We start from the raw sequence: 23,798 nt of genomic DNA on the forward strand, positions 1-23,798 counted from the left end.
ACCCGTTCTCTCCCCTTTCCAAATGGTCACAGCTGGCTGACTACTGTTTACTTCTTTGCTTCATGCCAAGAGCAGTTTTAAAAGTAATCTCCGCGCTCTCTTCCAGCTGTTACTTGCAACACCTTCCCAGGATGGCCCGGAGGCATTTTTTTCTCTTTGGTAACATAAGAGCAGGTTCTAAGCATTAGCTTTATCCCTTGATTTTCCTATATCATCTTAAAATCAATTCCTTAACTTGCTTCTTCATGGAAAAGCAAGTCTGCAGGGAAATCTTCAGATATTTAGGGAGGAGGAGAACCTCGTATCTTATTTGCTGTCCTTTTTTATTTTATTTTTATTTTTTATTGGGGAATATTGGGGAACAGTGTGTTTCTCCAGGGCCCATCAGCTCCAAGTCATTGTCCTTCAATCTAGTTGTGAAGGGCGCAGCTCAGCTCCAAGTCCAGTCGCCGTTTTCAATCTTTAGTTCCAGGGGGCACAGCCCACCATCCCATGTGGGAATTGAACCGGCAACCTTGTTGTTGAGAGCTCGCGCTCTAACCAACTGAGCCACCCGGCCGCTCCTTATTTGCTGTTCTTTAAAAGGCCAAGTGGAAGTTCTAGGTCACTCTTTACAGCCTGTTTGTCTGCATTTCCTACCTCCATTAGCTAGTTCTTTCCCCTGTTGAATGAAAGGATATCAGAATTGTTTCTTCTAAATATTGTTTTCTCCCCCTTGGAAATGTCCAGACATTTCTGGAGTTAGGTAGACTCTGTAAGGCTAAATCCTGTTTCTCGGTGGAGACATTATTGGCATTTGGGGTGGGATGCTTCTTTGATGAGCACGTACTATCCTGATGTTTAGCACTCTTGGACCCTTAGATCACCCACTGGTTGCTGTGATGACCAAAAAGGCCACCAGACATTTCCACATTCCTATGGGGAGGCAATAGCATCTCCCCTGGGTGAAAGCCACTAGGTCACCTGGTGCCTTCTCTTACCTTCAGGTAGGACTTACTCAGTCTCTGGACTCATCTCCAAACACTGTGCCATTTTGCTCATGCAGACCCTGTCCCAGCTGGAGATGTGGAGAGAGGCTCCAGGAGCTCCCTGCGGGGTCGCTATGGGGAGGTCATGCCTGTGTACCGGCGGGACAGCCACCGAGACGTGCAGGCTGGCAGCCACGACTACCCCGGTGAGGGCATCTACCTGCTCAAGTTTGACAACTCCTACTCACTGCTCCGCAACAAGACTCTCTACTTCCACATCTACTACACTAGCTGAAGGCCCGTGGGGACGGGGAGGGCGCGTGTTTGCTGGCTGGAGCAGGCTGCCGGCCGGTGCCTCTTGTTGAGCGTGAGGCTCCTGACCCTCACGCCCTACCTGGTACGCCTGGCTGTCGACCCCATGTAGCTTTTCCCCCTCCTTGGCTTCTGCCGCTGTGCTATGGTCCCTGATTCACACTCTTCTTGCTTCAGACTCCAGCAAAATCCCTCTGTGAAGGTGCCCATTGGGCAAAAGCCTAAAAGGAAGTTGGGGGTTGTCTTTTAAAAATGGGTTTGTTTTGGTACAGGTCTCTTATTCCAATTGCTGCTCTCGCCTCTCCAGAGCCTGTATTGCAGATGTGTTTGGTGATACCCACCCTCGTTTTGGAAGTGCTAAAAGAGGGAAAAGCACACTGTGCATGAAGGGACCCAACCTCTTGGATGGAGAAAGCTCTGTCCAGCCTCTCACCACTGCCATAGTCCCGCCTGCTGGCTCTAGCACAGGCTGGGAGCCCTCACTGCCTTTCAGGGGTGTTATTAGTCCTGATGGTTCACGTCTGCCTCTTTGCCTCCTCTTTGCCCTTTGCTAAGCCTGTGTCTTTGTCATTACAGCAAGAACTTCATGCAGTCTAAAGTGATGGTCAATGTAACTAGGGTCTTCTGGGGAAAACAACTGCCTCCATCACTTCCTGTTTCAAGAGGTAGTGTCCCTCACTACAGGCAGTGGTGGTCGAAGGGGAAAGAGTGGCAGTCAGGTACTGGACTGATCTCAGAACCCACATCTAAATCGTTTTTTTTTATATAATCAAAGAAGAAGGGGTATAATCTGAGAAAGAAGGTTAAAAAAAAACAAAACCACTCCAGGTTCCCCACCACTTTATTTTTCTTTCTTTAGAGTAGGAGTGTTATTTAGAGATTTTGCTTTGGAACCAATCAGATTTGCAAAGTTTCTGAGTTTAGGTTTCTTGCATTCAGGGCTTAAAGCTGTTGGTGTTTCGAGTCTCTTAGGAAAGGTGATAATGAGCTTCACCGTTGCTACTGATTGGATTTGCTCTTTCCCAGGCCACCTTGCATTTCCCTGGTGATGGCCTTTCTCACTCTATAACCCTGAGGCCCAGGAGTGCTGAAGGGTGCTGCAGCCAGTGGTCACCGTGCGGGACAGGGTGGCAGGGCCTCAGGCAGAGGAGGAGGCAGAGAAGGGACCACTGCACTTGTGGGTACCTCCTTGTTTCTTATTCCTTGTGTCACGTCTGTTACTGCCTTAGAATTTTAAGGATAATTAGATTTATTTATTACCTTATTTATTTTTTTTAGCACATTTCAATATGTCTTTGAAACAGTTTCCATCTGTTTCTCAGAAGGCTTCTGCCTGCCCTGAGCCATTGAGGCCACCTCTTCTATGGAGTTAAAGAGAAGTGGGGAAGTGACCATGTTCCATTCCTGCAAGTCAGGCCTGCCGTGCTTAGGGCAGGATCTGCCCTCCTGACATGGGTGACGCTAACCTACCCAGCATTCCCGGTGAGGATTGTAGGTTGTGAGGGACTCTGCCCATTTGCCTGGGATTGATGCAGAGGGCTTGACTAGCCAGTCAGAGAGATCCCGTGATTCCAGGTTCTCCAAGTCCTTTGCCTGCTGAGGAGTCCTGTGCTTCACGGTGTTTCCTCGGGCTCATTCCTTCTTTGTGTGAGCGCCTCCCACCAGGCCTCCCTTCCACACAGGAGCAGGAACTGGAGGAAGTGGGCTCCTCACAATAGGTTTGCAATAGCATCTTTGTCATGAACGAAGGGTGGAGAGCCTGCACCTTCTGGTCCCCTGTGCGCAAAGCCCCAAGTGGGGTAGGATGTGGTGGACTGCCATAGTGTCCCCATTCTCTGAGCGGTGTCATACCTCCATTATTTATATCGAAGTGCATTTTGTAGAGGATTACACTGGCCAAAATTTATATACCTTGTAAGAAATTAGAAATTATTTCAGCAACTGTCGATTTGGGCAGTGAAAAGCAAACTTGCTGTGCGCCATCCCATCAGATAGTGAGTGACTACTCTTTCATCACTAAAGTTGAATCATGCTTTTGCTAATACAATCTTCATAAAATAATTTTCTACTGAGCTGTTCTCCAGTCAGCTAAAGCCTTGCTTATTTTTCCTGTTTATTATTAACTTCTGACTTTCTCTTAAAATGGAGTTGCCAGGCCATAGCAAGCTCCCTGGATAACATTTATTGTTTATTTTTGCTGTGAGAGTCTCTGTCCTTATTTTCTTTGGAATTCTAATTCTGTTGCATCACGAAAGCCTGAGGGACTTGTTTCTACCACCTCTGTGTGCCTCTTATTGTCTGGTCACTTTTGAAGTCCTGGACATTGTTACAATTCAGTTAGGGTTTCTTTGTTCCATTTCCATAAAATTGCTAAAAGAGGATGTTTTCACCGTCTAATTCATTCACTGTTCTCATTAAATTTCTGAAATTATTGAACTTTAGAGACAAAATATTTACTGAAGCACAGGGAATTACTGAGAATTTCATAGCCCAGCGAATCCTAAGAGGTAGTTATTTCCTTAGTCTCTCTGTGTCCAAGTTTATAGAACCAAACAATGAAATAAAAATCATTTGTTTTCACTCTCACCCTGTTCTGTAGAACACAAGTAAATATTAACAAACAATCGAAAGAAAGTGCTTCATCATAGGAGAGAGGCTGGAATTCTCTACATAGCGTGGCTGAGTTCTTAAATTTCTTTCGTTGGTTTAAGTTGTGCTACTTTGTTGAGAGGTGGGGCTTTTAGAAATGATGTTTAAAGGGTTAATTTTTTCCCAACATGTTACTGTGAAAAATTTTCAGCAGAAAACTTAAAAGATGTAGAAACATGTGTACCACCACATGGATTTTAAAATTACAAGCTGCTAATTTTTAAACAAAGATGATTCTACCATTCTGTTCCTTTTGACAAGTGTCCAGTTAAGTGTCTTCCCTGCACAGACGTTAGCTTAGAGAGCTCCTGGATTTTTGCAGACTTGTTTCATTCAGCGTGCGTTACCTCATAAAAGTGTTTCTTGGCCTCCCTCTTTCAAACTCATGCTTTAGTATTTCTCCCTCTCCCTCAGGTCATAATTTCCACTGTTCTTCTCTAACTGGAATGTTGGAGTTAGGGTAATTGTGAAGCTGTTTGGGAAGGACTTTATTCTAATCTCTTTGTTTTATGAGATATCCTCAGGAATCTGGATTGAAACTCAACCCTACTACAATATGCAGCTTTATAATGGAAGTAGGTAGGCACTTGAAATGAGGACATTCTGTTATTTTTTTCTTAATTGATTCATGCACTTTAAAAATAGTTGTCTCTGTCATTTAGGAAAGAAAATCTCATCCTTTTATAAAGTATATATATTGTCCTTGTAATATCTATGTGGAAGAGTTAAATCTGAAAGCTCAATGTCTTATATTTAACAGTGGGATTAGATATTGTAATATTTATCATTTGCAGGAAGTATCTGAGTTTATACGTTTTTGTTGAGCCCTACTGAGTCCCTCATTGAAAGAATTAGGTGAAACTCGAGCCCCAAAGTCTGTATTTTTATATTGATTTTTAAAGGCCACTTTTCTGGAAAACATTGCCTTTTAACTCCTAAGTATGTGGTTCTAAGGTACACAGTTGAGTGACCCTAATATTTACATAAAAGACTGTAGCTTTAGAGAAAAGGGCATGAGTGAAACAGTTTTGTGAGTTTGAGAACTGCCTTTTTAAATTGATAGTAAGGAAGCAAAACAGAACAAATTGAGGGGAAGAGAGAAAAGCTATCAAATGTATCCTGGAATTTTGCTCATATCCCGATTTTGTTCTTTTGTTTGCAGTTCATTAGTTGGAGTTTTTTTTTTTTTTTTTTTTTTTTTTTTTAAAGTTGGAGTTATTTTTAAGACAGAAGCCTGACTGGTTCTCATTCCACTTGGAGAAATCCCAAACCTACTTTGCCATCTTTTCCAACAGGATCGGCTTTAGAAGTATTTTTGAGTAGGTCTCCTCTACTAAGTGTAATCCTGACCTGAGGATTGATTTCATCTCTGTATTCTCTGAGACTTATGAGTCTAGTGCAATGAAAAAGACGGTGAGTTTAGAAGGAGGCTCGTTGTGTTGCACAACGGAGTTCCAGTTGTGTCACTGTAACCACAGCTGGTTTTGCCTATGACCAAGAAAGGGATGAAGTGGGTTAATTTTAACCGACATCACAGAAGAGTTTCAAACGAGCACGTTTGGGAGCAAGCTGGGTCCCTGTGGGCCGACCTCCCTGGGAGGTGTAGAATTCACTGTCTTTAATCTGGGCGGATGGTCATCTATACAGCGATGAAGGAATAAACCAAATACACAGTTCTCCCTGTTAGAGCTTCCACTTAGGTTTTCTCCTGAATCTGTACAGTTGACCTCAAACTCTTTAACTAGTATCTTTCCACGTGGTCAGAAGTGTAGAACTCCTGAAGCCTCAAGAAAAGGGAAGAGCACAGTGGTTGAAAAGAGTTGGAAAGTGAGTTTCTGTCTGAAGGAAGGTTATTTCATTTTTGTTGTGGTGAGGGGTAGCTCGTTAAGGATTTCTGCTCTTTAGAGAGCAAGTCATTATATCCATTGTGCTTGTGCTCAGGGAGCCATGATGCATGATTCTTTGGGGAGTAGGGAGGGAACGGTGTCTAAACCAGTCACAAGCCGGGTGCTTTCCAGCAACCCCGCATGTGGTGAGTATCTACACGGCCAAAGTCCCAGTCTTCATGCACGTGGGATCCTGTCCCAGGGCTCTCATTTCCACACAGCTGAGAGACAGAGAGAGGGCCTAGCCTCCCTCCATTTCTCTCTGATGTCTTCATTATTTCTGGTATTGTTTAGCACTGGCAGTATGGTATTCAGGGCCTCAGTTTACCTGATTAACCAGAATTAAATAATAGTGTGAGTTGAGTAGATAAGGCAATCAACCATGATTGGCAGTCGGGCTGGGGAGGGATTATGCCTTATGGTCCCATATTGGGACCGCTGGGTAACTGACTGTATGACTGTGCAGTCGGAACTCGTTCACCTTACCGAGTGAGTGCAGAGGACATGACTGTGCTGCACCGATAAGGACTTCAAATCAATTTCCTTGACTAATAAACAGAGCAAGCCCTCCATCTGGGGGAATATACTCTGTCACTGGGGAATGTATTCTGTGTGATTTCAGTGTGAGCTCAGAGTCAGGGCCCACTAAAGGAAGCCGTGTTCTGTGGGCAGTGACTTTGGCATTCTGTAAAGGAGGAGCCCCTGGGAGCTGGTTCCCGTTGGCCTCTTTTCTGGGAACGAGGAGAAGACTCTCAGGCAAGAACTGCTTTGGCTCTGTTGGTACCTGTTATGGTCAGTGTTACCCTTTGCTCTGTCTAACCAGTCCAGCACCTATGAACACTTCTTTGATATCTACCCACTTATTTAGGTAACAATTAGGGCAGGATTTGGGACTCAAAGGGTGAGAGAAAGTTTCTAAGTATTATGTAGCCAGGTGCCAGAAATCACTGCTCTCTCTGGAGTGTTGCATTGTCCCTGCCTGAACCCAGAATGCCAAACAAAGGCCCTCCTGTTTGAATCTCTTGTCACCAAGGTAAGAAAACCCAATCAATTGCCTAAAGCCTTGATGGTGGGGCTCATTTGCAAATAGTCACTCTCGAAAACCAAAGGCAAGACTCTGGCTTTGGAATTACTTGTGGTCCTGGTCACTGGTTTGAACTCGTGATTTCTATTATATGTATTTTGATTTCTTTTAGGCCCCAGGCATGTGGACCAGAGTTAGTGGTATGGCTCTTCTTCACTCTGGGAGATGAGAAAAAGGTGCCCCAGAGATAAATACTTTTTATTAAATTGTATAGTCTTCTTTCACTTGAAGCAGGCATGTAGTTTTGGCTTATCTAGAGATAAAATAATATACATGAAGTGATTCCCAGGGGACAAAGTATATTTTCTAAAAGTTCTGATACAGGGTCATGAACAATTCTAAAATTTTGGTTTGAAATACTATAAAATATAGGATTACAGAAGAACCCTTAACAGGCAATCAGTTTAAGACGTTCTCTTCCTGAACTCTCACCCTCACGGAGGTTCGAAATGCCTTGTCTGTGATGTTCTTGTGATGTGTTGTTAGTGTTGACTTTGGGGTTCAGGCAAGAATCATCTGGAAAACATTACCTTAATTCTTTCTCTCATGTCCTAAACAGTACATTTTAAGACATTCCATATTAAAAAATTCCACTAACATCCTTTTCTGAGATTGTTGTCCTAGAAAAGATTTTTTTTTTCATTTAATCAAGTTGAGTCATTTCCATTTAGTCATGTTCAAGAGCAAGTAAAGTCTAGAGAAAGCAATCCTGTAACCCACGACTCTGGGGGAAGTGTTTTGAAATTCCCAGAATAAAGCTGCTTTGTAATCAAAGTGATGGGTTTTAAGAAAGCCAGAGTTTGGGTCGGGATAATTAGAGTAGAGGGAGGTGCTTGAAGATTTCCTAAACTACTATATGCCACTTAGCTTATGTCTGAAAGGCCTGCTTTGGTGCCATGCACTGAGATCTATTAGTTGGTTGAAAGATGATCACACTTTGTTGGTACCATGTTTCCCCGAAAATAAGACCCAACCGGAAAATAAGCCCTAGCATGATTTTTCAGGACGACATCCCCTGACCATAAGCCCTAATGCATCTTTTGGAGCAAAAATTTATATAAGACCCAGTCTTATTTTTGGGGAAACACGGTAAATATCTAAGCAATTGGCAACCACAAAGGCATTCTTTCTTTATTGTCCTACATCATGCACTGATGCTGACGTTACAGAAAGGGGTCTGGAAGGGAAACTGTGTCACAGTCTATTCTTTAAAATACAAAAATATCCCAACCTATCATTCTTGCAACTTGTTTTACATGTCCCCCATCGTGAGAAATGCTATCAACATCTCCTATGATTTCTAACTTAAGAGCTCCGTACCAAACTGTTATTTAATCATTATGTCCCGCTGAGTGGTTTTTCCTTTCAAACACCACGTTTTACACCCCGTGGCACTGAGTGTGTTGCTGTGATGCACACATGATCCTGAGCTGTGGTTCTTTAAATAGCTCAGTTCTTGTGTTTTTATATTATGTACCAATTTTGTGATGCTTCTCTGCATTCTTTGTCTTCTCTTCCGAGTTTTGAAATCTGTCATAAATAAACTTTTTCACTATGCACCTGAAACATTTGAGTTATATCTTTGATTTACGTTAAATGTTTTTTTTTTTTTTTTATGATTTTATTGGGGAAGGGGAACAGGACTTTATTGGGGAACAGTGTGTACTTCCAGGACTTTTTCCAAGTCAAGTTGTTGTCCTTTCAGTCTTAGTTGTGGAGGGCGCAGCTCAGCTCAAGGTGCCATGTTCAGTCTTAGTTGCAGAGGGCACAGCCCACCATCCCTTGCGGGAGTCGAACCGGCAACCTGGTGGTTGAGAGGACGCACTCTAACCAACTGAGCCACCCGGGAGCTCAGCGGCAGCTCAGCTCAAGGTGCCGTATTCAATCTTAGTTGCAGGCGGCGCTGCCCACCATCCCTTGGGAGTCGAGGAATCGAACTGGCAACCTTGTGGTTGAGAGCCCGCGCTCCAACCAACTGAGCCATCTGGCCACCCAGGAGCTGAGCGGCAGCTCATTGACTTCATTCTAGTTGTGGAGGGCTCACCTCGCTGGCCCATGTGGGGATCGAACCGGCAGCCCCATTGCCCAGAGCTCGCGCTCTAACCAATTGAGCCACCCGTCTGCCCCCTACATTACATATTTTTTATTCATCTCTCCTGTGCATCTTGAAAGGAAAGGTATTCTATAAATCTGTATCAATGATACTCTATTGAGATTATAAAAATTAAGAAAAATTAACAATTAAGAAAATATTGAGGAAGAGATTAATGATAGATCTCTCATCTGCATTTAAATTCATAGTATTACGAACTGGGAGCTGGGTTTGGTCCAAGGGCAAAAAATTGGGTTTAGAGTGATGATTACTTCATAGAACATTACTGCGTTTTGTCGGTATTTGGTCCCCAGTGATGTTCATTTTCCAATGATTTTCCTTACTCTGTTCAAATTTAGAACCGGAACTTTGGACACCAGGGTAATCATGAACACAGTCGGGGCGATATTCCTGTAGCCCATTTTCATTTACAAAAATGACACCCTAAGTTATCTTTGACACTTCTTAAAATGCTGCTTCTGCACATCCCCGGTGTCTATTATGGAGAAGGACTCACACCTCAGCGGGGAGGGGTGCCATTTAAATATTTTTTTCACTGATATCTGGTTCTAAGATGGACCCGTTAGATCTTCCTCTGCTTTCCTTAGCAACTTATTATAGAGGCTCATGTATAAAGGAAGAAGAGATCTGAAATGTGACATAAATGATATAATCTGCCCACCAAACTATACCACGATCAATAGTAAAGTGCCCAGGCAGACTACATGTAAGTAGGGATCGTGGATGAGTTATGTTTAGGTATGCCGAATGTAATATACTATGTCACTGCTAACACATAACACACTGAAGATTATTTCTTAATTTTTAAAAGCACTTGTATATGCCATATCATTGACTCTGACATACTTCAGGATTATACAAGGCAGGGCAGCTCTTGACGTTCAGCCTGATGTTCTTTAACTCCTGAGGTTCTGGTTCAGTTCAGCAGCCGTCTCAGTTCAGGTATTCTCCCAAAGTGGAATGATGCCTGCTGTGACCTTGGAATCAAGAGCTAAAGAAGTTTAAAAGTTAGGAGGAGCCAATAAAATGAGTCCTCATCTTACGAATATGTGTAGCCACCTGCTTGTCCAATAAGGTTACTACTTTCCGTAATGGATAGGCAAAATTGCTTTGGAACAAAATCCTATATTTTGCTTTGTTCTCAAGTATTTCCTGGCACCTTCTTCCTGCTTTCATCCTTCTGAGGTATTTGCCAGGACTGTTTCCATCTAATTACCAATATCAGGCCACTCCAACATCTGCTTTTCATCCACTGTGGCCACGTCCACTGTGGGAAGACTGCAGGTCACGTCTCCCTGTGGCCTCCGGCATACCAGGACCAGGTACCTACTAACTGTTCTTCACAGACCTAACAACTGATGTGGAAATCAAGAAGGCCTTGACTTTTGCCACCCACTCAGCCTTGGGAGAGAAGCACCTATCAGAAAATATCCCCTAAAGAGGTGACGGTTTTAGATTGAGAGATACATCTGGTTCCTGAAAATAAGACCCAAAAGTGCAGGCCCAGAAACCAGACTGGTCTCCTTTGGTCAGTCAGTGAGGCCACAACATCTACTCACCCCACAGCCCTCTCCTCCCCCAACACGCATTCCTTTTCCATCCCTCACTTACCCTGAGCTGGTGGTCCCCCTGGACCTGCTTTCTCTCTGCAGCCCTCTCAATTCCAGCTCCACTGCTCCCCTCACTTCCTCACAGCCCTGGTCCCTGAAATCCACAGGAGACAGCAGAGAAGTTGTTGCCGGCTCGTGAGAGCTGAGTTGGTCCTGGGTTGGTTCTCTCCTTGGTTCTAGGTAAAGGAGGCGGCAAGGATGGTTCCCAGCCCTAGCCTCGAGAACAGTTTGTGTTGCTACGGACGGTGTGGAGCTCCCATGGCTTAGGTTCTAGCTTTACAATCTTGACAAAAGCATCCTGAGACAAGGAGACAATCTTGACAAAAGCATCCTGAGACAAGGAGATGGACTCTTGTCTTCCTAACGCCAGTACCGTGGAGAACCACAAAGCAAACTTTGGTCAGTCACCTTCTGGGCGGCACAGGCAGTTGGTGCGGGGATGCTTGTAGGAACCCAGCACTTTCCAGGTGAGTCACCTCAGGGGAGCCTAGCGCGAGTTTCTTGGGCTCAGACACATTTATGATTTTGTGGGGAGGGACAGGTTTGTCTGGGTTTAGGGGTGGAAGGTTTGGGGAAAACCAATGAGAAAGGAGAGCCTCAGAAATGTCATGGACTCCAAAGATCTCTCCTAAATCCAGAGGAAAAGCCATAGCATTTGTTCTCTACCTCTCCCCCCACCCTCCCAGGCTGGTTTCAGGTTTCATTTGACACATACCAGGAAATTCCTGTTGAACTAGAGGGCCTGAACTGTGAGAACTATGGGAAAAATATGTAAAATGAGTTTGGTGCATTCGATGAGGCATGGTTTCTAAATGTTTGATAACGGAGGCTGTATGGCCTCTTGACATGATTTAGATTTCCTTAAAATCCGTTCAACTTTCGTCATTAGTTTTAGGATGGGCTGATGGAGCCCCAGGGTCAATAGTTTAGTATTTTGATACTGAGTAGGAAGAGACTGGACTTGAAATGTATCAACTCTTACTTGGAAATCATCTTGGATCAGAGACCAGCAAATAGGCAACAGACCCACAATGTCGAATGGTAGAGTTAGAGCATGCCGACTAAATTTCTAGAAGTAGAGGGATGTAAGCTCAGTGAGAGCAGGGGCCACGTCTATCATGTACCCACATATCCCAGCTCCCAGCCCGTGGGGGTCACCTGGGAGGGCTCACTGCATGCTGGTGGACTGAATGGAGGGAAGTTGTAAGTCCGTTTCCTAGCTAGGGTAGGACAGCCAGCAGATTGTTTTCTTCTAGGAATAATCCTGATTCACCCCCTCATTATATCTAGTTCTCTTTGGACTCATTCAGGGAAGGGGGACTGGTCTCAGGTAGTCTGTTTCTGTACTTTGTCCTAGGTGTGGATTCTATCTAGTTCCCTCATTTCCCAGAAGTATCTTGGGTTTCTGTTGCCTGGAGGTGAAGCTGGAAGAACGAAGGGGTGAGGGAACCTGGTAACCTCAGCAGTACTGGAAATCTTTTCAGGTCATTTGGGCTCCCAAAGTCCTGTTGGTGAGAGGCAGAGCCAACTGCCTCCTTAATTCCGGGGAAGTGACAGTAGCATCGCGTCTGGCCAAGCCTAGCCCCTGTGGCTTGCCGACTGCTGCTTGCTGATCCCTTGTTTCTCCAGCACCAGGGAGGCACACAGCTGTGGGCGTTATAGAAGCATGGCGTGAAGTATGGGGCTGCCCTCCTTTCCCAAGTTCATTCTGTCTTTAAAATCCACAGGAGTTTTAATTACCTATTTCAAATGCCTGAATTAGGTGACTACTGATAACCAAGCTAAGGAGATTAGTCTCATCTCAAGTAAAGGTTTCCTGGAGAAAGCGCAGGTGAGCCTTATCCAGCCAGGCAAGTCTGGAGTAACCTGAGGAAAGGGTCCAGATGGCAGCAGGGCAGGACAGGAAGTACCCGAGTCGCACTCATCATTGCTGTGTCATAGCTACTCTCCCATTATGCTCTCTGGCTCTGAAAGGACAAATTCACCTCGTGAACAAGAGTGGCCCACTTTAGTCATTCTGGAGCTTGAAACCCCCGTCATCTAAGAGAGAAGGAGAGGCCACAAAGGAGCCCAGGATGAGAGGGGAGAACTAGGTACCCTAGGATTGGGGCTGAAGAAAAGGAACTCATGGCCGAGAAACGTAACTTCCATTTGAACCAGACACGTATCTTAATTCCCTGTTTAAACATCAGCCATGCAAGGGAAATGCAATGTCAGGTACATAAAGACATAAAGGTCTTTTGTTTCATTCCCAAAAGTGATCGCAGTATCCCTACAATATCTCTGCCAAGAGGTGATCCTAGTTCTGGTTGAACATTGCCAGGCAGGGGAACCAAAGGTAAACTGTTACCCGGTCTCTCAGTTTCTATTCCCACTGTCCATGGAGGAGGCTATCTCCAGTGCCCAGAGCCATTCATTCGTGACTGGATTTACCCTAAGTGCCTAATCCTGGGACTGGTCCAGAGAATGCTGCCCCCAAAGATGAGGGACTGGCGTGAAGGGCCCACTTCCCTCTCAGTGCTGCGGGGGAACACAGCGATGGCACAGCGATGGTCTGTTATCTTATAGATCTTGTGCGATTCTCTCAGGCAGGTTTTTGGGCTGATTTCTCTTCCTTGCATTAGGTCCCAGGGGCCTCCCACAGGGTGGGTAAGGGGCTGGCTGACTTCTTCTCCTGGTCCAGACACAGCGATTCCAGCCAGGAAGAGTGTTCATTTTCTGGAACTGCCTTAATCGAACAACTGAACATCCGCCTTAACTGAACAAGCTGGCGGACTAGGCTTCAGTTTAATTCTCACATTGCAGCAGGGGCATTCTGTGGAGTCAGGTACAGTGGAGGGGATGGGAAGAGGCGCTCAGACGTCCTGTGGCTCTCTGGTAAACTTGCTAGGCATTTTAGTCTACATTCTCACTTCATCTTCATGACTGCCCCATGACAAAGAGTAGGTCATGTTCTCACCTCCCTCCCTCCCGGCATACTCCCACTCCACAATGCCCTAATTTGACAGATGAGGGAATGAAGGCAGAAAGGCTCAGTGTGAAGGCAGATCCAGGACTAGAGTTCAAGTTCAAGGGCTAGGAGTGCAAGTCTCCTGCCTCTTCAGTTAGGGTTTGCTCGTTTCTAGGCCTGTTCAGTCCACGTAGCTTCTACTCCTGCACCAGTGGGGCATGATTTGAGAGCTAGGCCCTCAGCTCAGGAGGTGTGTCCGGCTGCCGGCAGGGGTGAGAGACTTGGAAGGCCTCCAAGGCCAGCAGTGACTTGTTGATATGTCTGATTGTAGGGTAGGGAGTGAGATCCACCTTGTACCTGTGGCAGAGAAACACCCACCTCAGCCAAGGTCTGCAGGGGTACAGGGAGACTGCCCTGTGGGTGGTGAGCGAAGCACAGATGCAGAGCTGGAGAAAGCCCTTGGGGCTGGCCAGGGAAGGGCAATGAAGGTGGCCCTGCCAGGTGGGAAGCCTTTTCACAGGCAGCTCTCTAGGGAAGGGTAGGTCTTGTGCAGTATCGTCTGGTATCTCTGTTACCTACTGTTCATATCCAAGCAATGCATATTTATTGAGAACCCACTATGTGTAAGGCACATAGTAGGCATTTATATACACAGATTCTCTCTCCATCCGTTTCCTCAGCTCCTTGGGGGCATTTCTGTATCTCTAAGGGCGCCTAATGCAATGCCTTCCAGACTCGTTCTCATTCACACCCCACTGAAGGGCTGATGGAGGAGAGCAGAGGTAGAGCTCACTGCCGGACACAGACACACCATGTCTGGGGATACCAAGCTCTTGGGGTGTCCACCAGGTGGCCTCCTCCTCTTAGGAGCAGGGACTGTGTAGGATCACCTGGGCTGTGGTAGGCATGGTAGGGGGCACTCCACTGATTTCCTCGGTACCGTTTCTGCCAGGCCACAGTGGCTGGTGTGGCCCGGCACAGAGGGCCCTTGGCCAGTCAGGCAGTCTCTGCATGAGAGGCTACCTCAGTAGCTGAAGTGGGATGGGGCTGGGGTGGGGTGGAGAAGAGGTTGGGCTGACTGTGGGAGGAGGCTGGGCATTTTGAGGGGAGGAGCCAGGAGGAAGAGGGAAGGTGGCAGAGCTCTCGCTTACCTTTCAGCATTTGCCACCTGAGGCACTAAGCAGAGATCAGCCATGGACACCTGAAAGAGGGGTGGGTAGGTCTGAGTCAGGGTGTGCACCCCATACTCACAGGTCGGGCTGGTGTGTCTACTGGTGACAGTACTGGGGTACCAGCCCGATGCTCCCATCTGCTGGCTCTTCCATCTGTCCCCATTGTCCCACCCACTCCTGGGTCTGTCTGGGTCCATCCCCAAAGCTGAAGGCTTCTCCCAGCCCATGTTCCAGTTGTTCTGACACCCAACTCTGCGGGTGGCCAGAGAACACTTCATCGCCTCAGTGGATGTGCTGTGCTGGTTACAAAATGCTCTCCAAGTCCCTTAGTGAGGGCTCCCAGGAGAGAGGAGATGCCTCACGGTGGCGGTTGCAGCCCTGTACCAGAATTTTCACAGGGCAAGGGCCTTAGCCTGTGGGAGTGAAGGGCACCTGAGCCCTAGAACCTCAGAATCAGGATGGACTAATCCCTCAACTGATACCTAGACCACCACCCCCTTATCCCAGAGATGAGGTCTTTGGCTTAAATACCTCCAGGAATAAGAAACTCATTTCCTGTTGAGGCAGCTGACTAGGAATAAGCCAAAGAACTCCCCAGGAGGTACCTTCTGCCTGGCAGAGAGGACAGCCTTGGTCTCTCCCCTGCCCTCACCCCATGCCTCCTCAGGAAACTCTGAGCTGAGCCTGCCCTGGCTGGAGGGAGATGGCTGAGTCTACGTGGAAGAGGGTCAGCATGAGGCAGGAGGCCACTGCAGGCAGGCCTGGGAGGGCTTACCTCGTCCCCCACGCAGTACTTCCCCGCTGTGTTCTGCAGGACCTGTTCCAAAGCTGTGGGGAGGCCACAGGAATAATTTTACTCCGGGCACAGAAAGGGGAGATCAGCCAAGGTCATACCTTGGCCCCCATGGTTCTGAAATGGGTGGCTATGTGAGTGACAGCTTGGGGTAGGTATGCTGGAGGGAATATGCAGGTCAGATTTAGAGAGAGTCGGTAGGGACATGGGGATGAGATGATGTTTTCCTGAGCTTTTCAAGTCCAGCTGCCATTCCCTCCCCCAGAGGGGACAAGACTTGTCATTGGCCAAGGCAGTAGCTCTCACACTGACAGGCCGGCACTTTGCTGGCCTTGGTTTCTTGGCTGGAGTGGGCAGTGAAGCAGATGTTGCATCATCCAGCTCTAAAGGGCCTCAGGTACTGAGGTTCCCAGAAGTACCTGAAGTTGAGGCCAGGTATGGATGCTGCTCAGCCCACTGCCTCCTCAGCCCTGCTCCCTACCTTCTTCCATGCTACTGGCCAAAGATCCTGGGAAACTATTTCAGATGCCCGAAGCCATGGGCACAGAGGCCATTTCTCTGAGGTCACCTTGGGGCAGCTCGCAGGAGTATGGACTCACCATTAAAGCCAGAATTGATGACCTTCTGCGCCCAGGTCAGCCGGTTCTCCTGTCCCATTTGCTGCAGGACTGACAGGTTCTGTGTAGCCCAAGGAAAATCTTTTTGGCTTTGGGAGCCCGGCTGCGATGGCTCAGCCAAGCCTCCTCAGGGAAGCTCCGTTCCCACATGTCCCTGGCTGTATCCCTCCTCCTCCCTCCACGCCTCCAGGATCCCAGCCCTTCCTCCCATCAGGGCCCTGGCGTTAAAGGGGGGTGACGATCCCGGCAGCCTCCTTCTCAGGCTGCCCCGGGGGTTCCTCTAGTCGGGAGGCCTGTGATACTGGCAGGGCTGTGTAAGGGTGGGGGCACAGGATGCTGCGATGGCTGTGCCAGGTGTGGCCCGAACCCGAGGCCTCTATCCCTGCATCCAACGCTTCCCTCTTACATGGTCCCTTGTGAGGAGTGGGAGCGTGATACAGGATGGGGCAATGGGGGGGGGGGGGAAGGCGCATGTCGCTGGTTTTCAGGAGATCTGGACTCGTCCCATCCTTGCACCCCTGGAACCAGTTCACTTTTGGACTTCAGTTTCCTCATCTGTTAAATGGGGATTACTGTCTGCGACTTGTCTGCGACCTCCTTTGTTACAGAAGACAGTGACATGGGGACAGGGGCACAGGTGCACAGTCAGTGGTCCTGGGCTCTGGTCCTTGCTCTGTCATTCTCGGTTGAGTGACACGGCAAGTCATTCTATCTTTCTGGGGCTATTTCCTCATTCGCAAAGTCAGAGGTTAGCACAGATGAATTGTTTTATTACTTTTCTTTTCCTTCCTTCCTTCCTACCAGTGAACATTTATAAATAATAAAATCTTACAGGAATTACAGCACAGATGAAAGGAGGCCGCTCTAGTTGAAGGTGGGAGGCGTGGATCCACGCTGCGCCACCTGGCCCTTCCCCCCCCAGCACCTCTGGCACGTTCTTGGAAACCCAGGGCTTCTGGGAATATGGTTGGGGACCCAGCAAAGTGGATGATTTCTGGGATCCCTTCCCTCCCCGCTCCTCGCCACCTGGTCTAAGCCCCTGAGCATCCCTCCCTGTCCTCCTGCCACGCTCACGCCCAAACTGGGCACCTCACTGTGGGCTCAGCACAGTGCGCGCATGTACAAGTGCGCAAGCGCCACACCTGCAGGGGCTGGATGCCGCTGGCGATGAGGTCAGAAATCATGCGCACGAGGCACCTCTTCTTTGGGTCCAGAGGCAGGAGTCTCGGAGTGGGTCGAGTCTCCTCCAGGTACTCGATGATGGCCAGCTGTCCAGAGGGAGCAGAGAGGGCCCGCGGTGAGGGGACCACAGGGGACAGGCCAGCAAACTCCTCCTCCTTCCCCCGCCCCCACCTCAGCTTGAGCCCTCTGACGCCGAGGCTCCCCAGGGGCCCAAGCCCAGTTTGGATTCTCATCCGGCAGCGCTTGTTTCCCCATATGGCCGAGTCTCCCTTCACTTCCCCAAACGAGCAACCAGCCTTCCTCCCGCCCACAAACGTTTCTCATGCTGGGAGGTCCTCTCCCCCACGGCCAAGGGCCGAGGGCCGTCTCAAGCCCTGCACTCACTGACTGGCCGATGGTAATGCCATCAATCTTCAGGGCCGGCACCTGCTTCATGGGATTCAGGGCCTGGAATTCTTCAGAGAACTGTGGAGACAAGGTCCTGGTGGGTGGGCGGTCTGGCCTGACTTGGCTAAAGCAGAACCAGGCCAGCAGGAAGACCCCAGGTCCGCTGCCCACACTTGAACCCCGTCCCCTGGATAAAGGTCTGGCTCCTAGGTCCGAGGTGATACCTGGGCGCTCCGTGCAGTATCCCCTCCCCCAGGGGCTGCTGAGCTACAGGCTTCATCCCAATGGCCTGGCTAAATGCACCTCACACGCTGGCCACCAAGGTGTATCCAGAGGGCCCAGCATGGGGCAAGGACCCACTCACTACCCACCCTCCTGGGGTCAGGCATTGAGAGCCAGGCTGCGGTCTGGAGCCTGGAGCCTGGGCCCTTCCAGTGGCTCCTCCAGCTACACAGCTTGCCACCCTGTCTCCTCTGGTCTGTGGACCATGCGGTGCCTGTTTACCTTTTTGGGGGCAGAAGTCTGCACCCCCTCCTGGTCTCTCTCCCACATTGTGGCCTGGGGTCTTTCTCCTTACCTGCTGGCCCCCGTCCTTTACCAGGTTGACGGGCACTGTCTCATAGTCGATGCTTTTCAAGGCCAGAGCTAGGAGAGATGGCAGACAGGAGACTCAGGGGACGGCCTCTGGCCTACTTTCCAGGACGCCATGAGGCTGCAGAGGGAGGCTTCTTTCTCCACACCGCCAGGTAGTCAAGGCCCAGCTTGACCCTCTCCCCTCCCTCCAGCTTCCCTGGTCACCACCCACTCCCCTAACTCTGTACCCACAATGGGGCCCTTGTGATTGCCAGTTGGTCTGAGGCAAGAGCAAAGGAGCCAGGGGAGCACAGGATGGTCAGTCTGCAGAGGGCCTGGGAGAACGGGCTCTTCCTCAGGGCTGGCCAGCTCATCTGGAGAGCGAAAGTGGTTGAGGCCAAGGAGAGACCAGTGTATGCAGGCCCTACAGAGACAGAGCCCAAGCTGCTCTGGTTTCTGGCCCAGCCAGGGCAGAGGCTCTGGGCCCAGGGAAGGCGTCTTCTTCGAGAAATGTGACTTTGGGCACCCCTGTGCTTTTGCGTTCTGATTCCAGCAAATACCAAGTGACTGGGAAGGGGGAGAGGTCATGGAGGCTGGCTGAGGTCTAGGTTCAAATTTCATCATTCATTTGCTAGCTGTGCAGTGCTGGGCAAGTTAACTTTGTGAGCCCCTGGACATGGGGACAATAACAGTATCTCCCTCCTAGGGTTCCCGAGGTTTAGGTGGAATTATGCACTCAAAAGCACTCAGCACAGTTCTCCCTCAGCATGAGCTGCTAGGATTATGACCGTTGCAAAGGACCCCGTTAAACTGAGGGAGGGAAGGATGAACTGGGGTGGACAATGGCCAGTTCTGTTTAATTTGCCAGATCAAGTAAGATAAGAGCTGAGGAAGGCCAGCTGTTTCCTGCCTGTTACCAAGGCCCTCTGGATTTTGTGAGCCCGCTTTAAGCATAGTTGCTAAGGGGCTTTGGAGACGAGGATGGGAGAAGTGGCAGGCCCAAGAGAAAAAACAACTCTCCTGTCCAGCCACCCCGACTCCTCTTGTTGGACTTCCTAGGTGGCGATGCCGGTCAGGGCTGAGGGCTCCAGGAAACTGGGGGTGCTGGTTGCTAGGGGGTGAAGCTCTGACAGAGCACCCCTTTGCCCCAGCTTTTCACGCAGGGCTTCCTTCAACCTATGCTACCACACCCAGGCTATTGGTGGAGGCACAGTTCTTACCGATTCGAACTCTCCAGGAGCAGGAGCTTCGGAAATAGGAATAGAGGATGGGCTGAGGAGAGAGAATGAGGGTGTACATTAACCCGTGCTCGGTGGGTTCCCAGCTCTAGGAACCCACTGGAGAGGGGGCACCAGCATCCAGCCAGGGGGGTCCAGTCCAAGCCAGCACTGTTTCTGCCATCCCGCCAGGTCTCCTTCCTTAGGCTTGCGTATGGGCAACTCAGGCCAGGCACAGAGCTCTCTGGGTCAAAAGCCAGGAGTCCCGTGGGGTCCCTTGGCTCCAAACTGTGCTGTCACGCATTCTTGAGGGGAAGCCAGCCTGCAAGTGCCCTCCTTTACCTTGCCAGACTCAGTCATGGTGCTGTGGTGACCACTGGCCTTCAGAGGAATGTGCCCTTTCACAGAGATGCAGGAAAGGAGGAGGGACCCTGAAGGGTGGATCCCATCAGCCAATGGGGAAGTTGGGCTAGGCAGGCGTCAGGGGGACTTTGCCTCAGGTCAGAAAGGGTATCTTTCCAACTTGTGGGAAGTTTCTTATGCTCCTGGCGGATAGGTTGGCCTGGTTTTGAGCTAGTAGTTCGTGTGGTGCAGTGTGTTGGGAGCTGGCATACTGGGGTCTAGTCCCAGTGGAGGAACCAGCTCTGTATGACCTTGGATGCATCCCTGCCTTCTCTAGTCTTCAGCTCCCTCATTTGTAAAATGAAGGGTTGTTGTAAATGATTGCCTAGATTTCTTCCAGCAGTAGCAGATAGACCAGGAATTCTACTTCTTCATGCTTTGTTGCCCCTTGCTTTCAACCTCCCACCCACCAGTCCTCCAGGCTCTCAGCTGATCTCATAAAAGTGGCTGGGGAATGTGCCCATTCACTCCAAAGCCGAGGTCTCAAGCTGGTAGCCCAATGTTCTGTTTGGTCTACACAGTATTTAAAAATGTCTCAGTTACACTCAGCCCTCTCCCTATTTGCGGGTTCTGCATCTGTGGATTCAACCAACCTCAACCAACCCTGGACTGAAAATATTTGGAAAAAACAAGTTACGTTGTTGCTGACATGTACTATACAGTTCCTGGGATGGTTGCATCTGTACTGAACATGTACAGACTTTTTTCCTTGTCATTATTTCCTAAACGATACAGTATGGCAATTATTTACATAGCAGTTACATTGTATTAGGTATTACAAATAATCTAGAAATGATTTAAAGTATACTGGAGGACATATGTAGGTTATATGCAAATACATTTTATATAAGGGACTTGAGCACCCTCGGGTTTTGGTGTCCACGTTGGGTGGAGGGGTTCTGGAACCAATCCCATGTAGATATTGAGGGATGACGGTAGTTGCCAACGTTAAAAATCAGGATGTTTCATATATAAATCCTGTTGTCTTTTTTCTTTAAAAAATCTGGAGACAGCGGACTCAGCAACAACTGACTGGAGCTGCCCCTTCTGTCAGAGCTTGCCCTCTCTGATCTGCCATGGACCCCACCTGGCCCACTTTTCTAATTTTTGTTACTTTCAGGACCCAGGAGGCAGCTGAGTAGGTGACCGCTCCTCTAAAGTTCAAGGGACTCAACATTATCCTTCTGGTGCTTCTTGGGTAACCGGCATTTCAAAGCAGGATCCAGGGTAGTTACCAGTAATTAGCATTCATGAGTCTTCCTACATGGATACATGGAGGAGAACGCAACAATATTTGTCAGATCATCCCTGTCTACCATCCCTCCGACCAGACATTTCACCCAAGTTCTCTCTCACCTTCTCCCTCCCTTCACACCAAGCTGCTACCTGAACCTGCTCACACCATACCTAAATTACCACCTCCATCTTCTAGGTGGGCAGGGGCACAACTGAGAACCCAGGCTTTTCCAAGTTGGTTCCCGGAGCCCTGGAGTTCCAGCCTGTATTGATGGCACCTTTCGTGGGGAAAGTGAAGGTGGTCCTGGCAGGAGGGCCGGTGATGGGCAATGGGCGTCCTTGGAAGGGCAGGATCCGGGTGGCTACAACTGGATGTGCCACATTCGGAGGTGCATCTCTTTCCTTACATGGCCAGGCGAGAGGGGTCCCTGGGGTCATGACAGCGACTGCTTGTGAAGGATGGGACCACTAGAGAGCTGCAGACATCAGCTTAGAATCCTTGAAGAAATGCCTTTCCTAATTACTATTAGGTTGGTGCAAAAGTAATTGCGGTTTTTGCAATTATTTTTAACCTTTTAAACTGCAATGACTTTTGCACCAACTGAGTAAATGTTACTCCTTTGACCTGTACCAAGGGTGACCAGAGTCACTGTAAATGTCCTCAGGTTTTCTACTTATGGGCCATTGGGAGACATACTGGAGGACAGTTTCTTTAACCAATGATAACTATATAAACCATCCCATGTTCCTTTTTACACTTGTAGAGCTAAATTTTAAACCCACGTATCCATTTTCTTTATTACCACTCTTGGAAGAATTTTGTTCCCAGTTCAAATATAGATTCTGATCACTCTAATTTTCACTTTTAATCTGTGTCTTACACAAGGACTTTAATGACTCCTAAAATCCCATTTGGGAGTGGGAGGGCTCTACGTGATTAAAGTGATGTTCTATGTCACCTGATGTGCCCGCCACCTTCCTTCGAGCTACAACAGCTGTTCTCAAACTTTAATGAGAATTTAGTAACTCATCTGGGGGCGCTTATTAAACATGCAGATTCTCGGGCCCCTTTCTCCAGACATTGATACAGTGGCTCTGGCACGGGCCCGGGAAGCTCCTCAAGTGACTGATGACTTAAAGCGCCACTGCCTCGCCTGACCCCTGGTGCTCTCTCAAGGGCAAACGTTAACCGTTACTTTCGGGCCGATCGGCCGGGAAAGGAGCACGCAGGGCAGCGCGGAAGAGGTAGGCGAGGGGCAACGTTTATATTTCTCGTAGCGGGGGGTGGGGAAATCAGGCGAAGCGCGAGGGAACAGCGAGCGACACTGCCCGGTGCGCGCCCACCAAGGTCGCCGCCGCAGGCCTAATGCGGCCTGGACCACAGGTCCCACGGGCCAGCGCGCAGGCGCAGAGCGGGGACGGCGCGGCGCGCTTCCTGCTGGGAGTCGTTGTCGGAGCCGCGGACCCGGCCGGGCGGCTCACCTTTGGCTCCGCCCCCCGCGTTTCCCCGTATTTCTGAGTAGCTCCCCTCTCCCCGGATGCGTGGCACACACCTTCCCCGCTTGCATCTCGCACTTCGGGCGACGCCTCTTCCACGCCAGTAAACTTCGCACCTGGGACGCCCCGACTCGTCAGCTGAGGCCCAGTGAGACCACGACACGTTGGCTCAGGTCTCAGTGAAAGGCGGGGTTGGACTAGAATGATCTTTACGGCTTCTTCTAGCTCGCCCCGCCCTGTCGCCACGCTCCCAGTCCCGGCGCTGCTGGGAATTGCAGTTCCTTGAGCCCGTTTCCTCCCGGCCTGGCCCGCCCGGCTCTCGCGGTCCGTCATGCTCTGCGCCACTGGCCGCCTCCTAGCGGCCCGGGAGGCCACCGCACTCCCCGCCCACCCAAGAGGCCGGGGCCCCACGGCCCGCTGCCGGTGTAAGGAACTACATTTCCCAGGGCACCCCGAGGTGCCCCTTTGTGGCTTCTTGGCAGGGCGGCTCGCAAGACTTAGTGTGCCTACGGGCCGGAGGGCGATCCTGAGGAGGGGAAGGATGCTGCAGGCGGTGGGCGCAAGCCTGGCAGGATCCGAGCTGCGTCCCCGGAGGGGCCGCTGTGGATCCCAGGCTGCTAGGGCCGGGAGCCGGGACGTAGCCGCCGAGACTGCAGCGCGGAGTCCCAAACGGCCTGTGTGGGGCTCGCGGCAATTCGAGGCAGCCGGCCGGTGGGCCCTGCTGGCCCTGGTGACGCTGCTGTCCTTCGCCACCCGCTTCCACCGTCTGGACGAGCCGCAGCACGTCTGGTGAGTGACTCTCCGGGTACCAAGGCGACCGGGAGGGAGGGACGCACCCTCTCATTGGCCCGGTGGCCCAGAGGGGGCGGGATTCACAGGGAGACGGGCGGAGTCGCGCTGGAGGGGAAACTGAGGTTTCCGGTGGTTACCTTGGGCTAAGAGTATTCTACGAAAGAAGAGTCTTCGCTGCAGTCAGTGGCAGTGGGATTCCTAGGATCTGAGGAAGCAGTTTTCATGCCTTCCAGGTTATGCTGCGTGCAGTGTCTCACCTGGCTCTCAAATCGTGGCTCTTAAATGTGCTTTGAACTTTCCAAGGATAACTGGACATTTTTGTACAGAATTTCCTAAGGCTTGAGTTCCCAATCTGCAA

The 23,798-nt window shown here is 49.5% G+C and overlaps 3 protein-coding genes and 1 long non-coding RNA gene across 7 annotated transcripts in view; 2 read left to right on the forward strand and 2 right to left on the reverse strand.

Moving 5' to 3' along the window:
- The window catches only part of TMED8 (transmembrane p24 trafficking protein family member 8), a 33,020-nt gene extending 25,938 nt beyond the window's left edge, over positions 1 to 7,082 (forward strand). Inside the window, exon 6 of the mRNA XM_033108018.1 lies at positions 1,046 to 7,082. Coding sequence (XP_032963909.1) covers positions 1,046 to 1,263 — 218 coding nt within the window. The 3' untranslated portion in view covers positions 1,264 to 7,082. The remainder of the gene's footprint in view (positions 1 to 1,045) is intronic.
- A 2,712-nt stretch (positions 7,083 to 9,794) lies between these two features.
- On the reverse strand, positions 9,795 to 10,928 carry LOC117023377 (uncharacterized). The gene is made up of 2 exons (XR_004423199.1): positions 10,624 to 10,928; positions 9,795 to 10,003 (listed from the first exon to the last, which is right to left on the reverse strand). It is a non-coding gene; the product is annotated as an uncharacterized LOC117023377 (long non-coding RNA).
- A 1,839-nt stretch (positions 10,929 to 12,767) lies between these two features.
- Positions 12,768 to 23,002, reverse strand: GSTZ1 (glutathione S-transferase zeta 1). Of its 4 annotated transcripts, XM_033108015.1 has the most exons (10): positions 22,705 to 22,819; positions 21,030 to 21,175; positions 19,517 to 19,568; positions 18,301 to 18,368; positions 17,721 to 17,801; positions 17,297 to 17,422; positions 16,137 to 16,215; positions 15,520 to 15,572; positions 14,724 to 14,773; positions 12,768 to 13,929 (listed from the first exon to the last, which is right to left on the reverse strand). In XM_033108015.1, the coding sequence occupies exons 2-10, from the start codon at positions 21,090 to 21,092 to the stop codon at positions 13,803 to 13,805; spliced, it is 699 nt and encodes a 232-aa protein (XP_032963906.1). In that variant the 5' UTR covers positions 21,093 to 21,175; positions 22,705 to 22,819; the 3' UTR covers positions 12,768 to 13,802. The 4 variants fall into 4 exon arrangements, with proteins under 4 accessions (XP_032963906.1, XP_032963905.1, XP_032963908.1 ...); XM_033108014.1 differs by lacking the exon at positions 21,030 to 21,175 and having other exon boundaries at positions 22,634 to 23,002; XM_033108017.1 differs by lacking the exon at positions 21,030 to 21,175 and having other exon boundaries at positions 22,705 to 22,851.
- The window catches only part of POMT2 (protein O-mannosyltransferase 2), a 39,653-nt gene continuing 38,816 nt past the window's right edge, over positions 22,962 to 23,798 (forward strand). The window contains exon 1 of the mRNA XM_033108010.1: positions 22,962 to 23,437. Within this exon, the coding sequence (XP_032963901.1) occupies positions 22,980 to 23,437 (458 nt within the window). The 5' untranslated portion in view covers positions 22,962 to 22,979. The remainder of the gene's footprint in view (positions 23,438 to 23,798) is intronic.

Source organism: Rhinolophus ferrumequinum, chromosome 6 (genome assembly GCF_004115265.2).
Source record: "Rhinolophus ferrumequinum isolate MPI-CBG mRhiFer1 chromosome 6, mRhiFer1_v1.p, whole genome shotgun sequence".
Classification (NCBI taxonomy): Eukaryota; Metazoa; Chordata; class Mammalia; order Chiroptera; family Rhinolophidae; genus Rhinolophus; species Rhinolophus ferrumequinum.

What these genes read in the sequence shown, in the direction of transcription:
- GSTZ1 (XM_033108014.1), bottom strand. Translation starts at nt 22,981, where the DNA reads ATGACGGACCGCGAGAGCCGGGCGGGCCAGGCCGGGAGGAAACGGGCT. An exon ending in GCATTACCATCGGCCAGTCA is followed by an intron (nt 17,423 to 17,720) that starts GTGAGTGCAGGG and finishes CCCTCTGGACAG; the next exon opens with CTGGCCATCATCGAGTACCT. An exon ending in CATCAATTCTGGCTTTAATG is followed by an intron (nt 15,573 to 16,136) that starts GTGAGTCCATAC and finishes GCCTCCCCACAG; the next exon opens with CTTTGGAACAGGTCCTGCAG.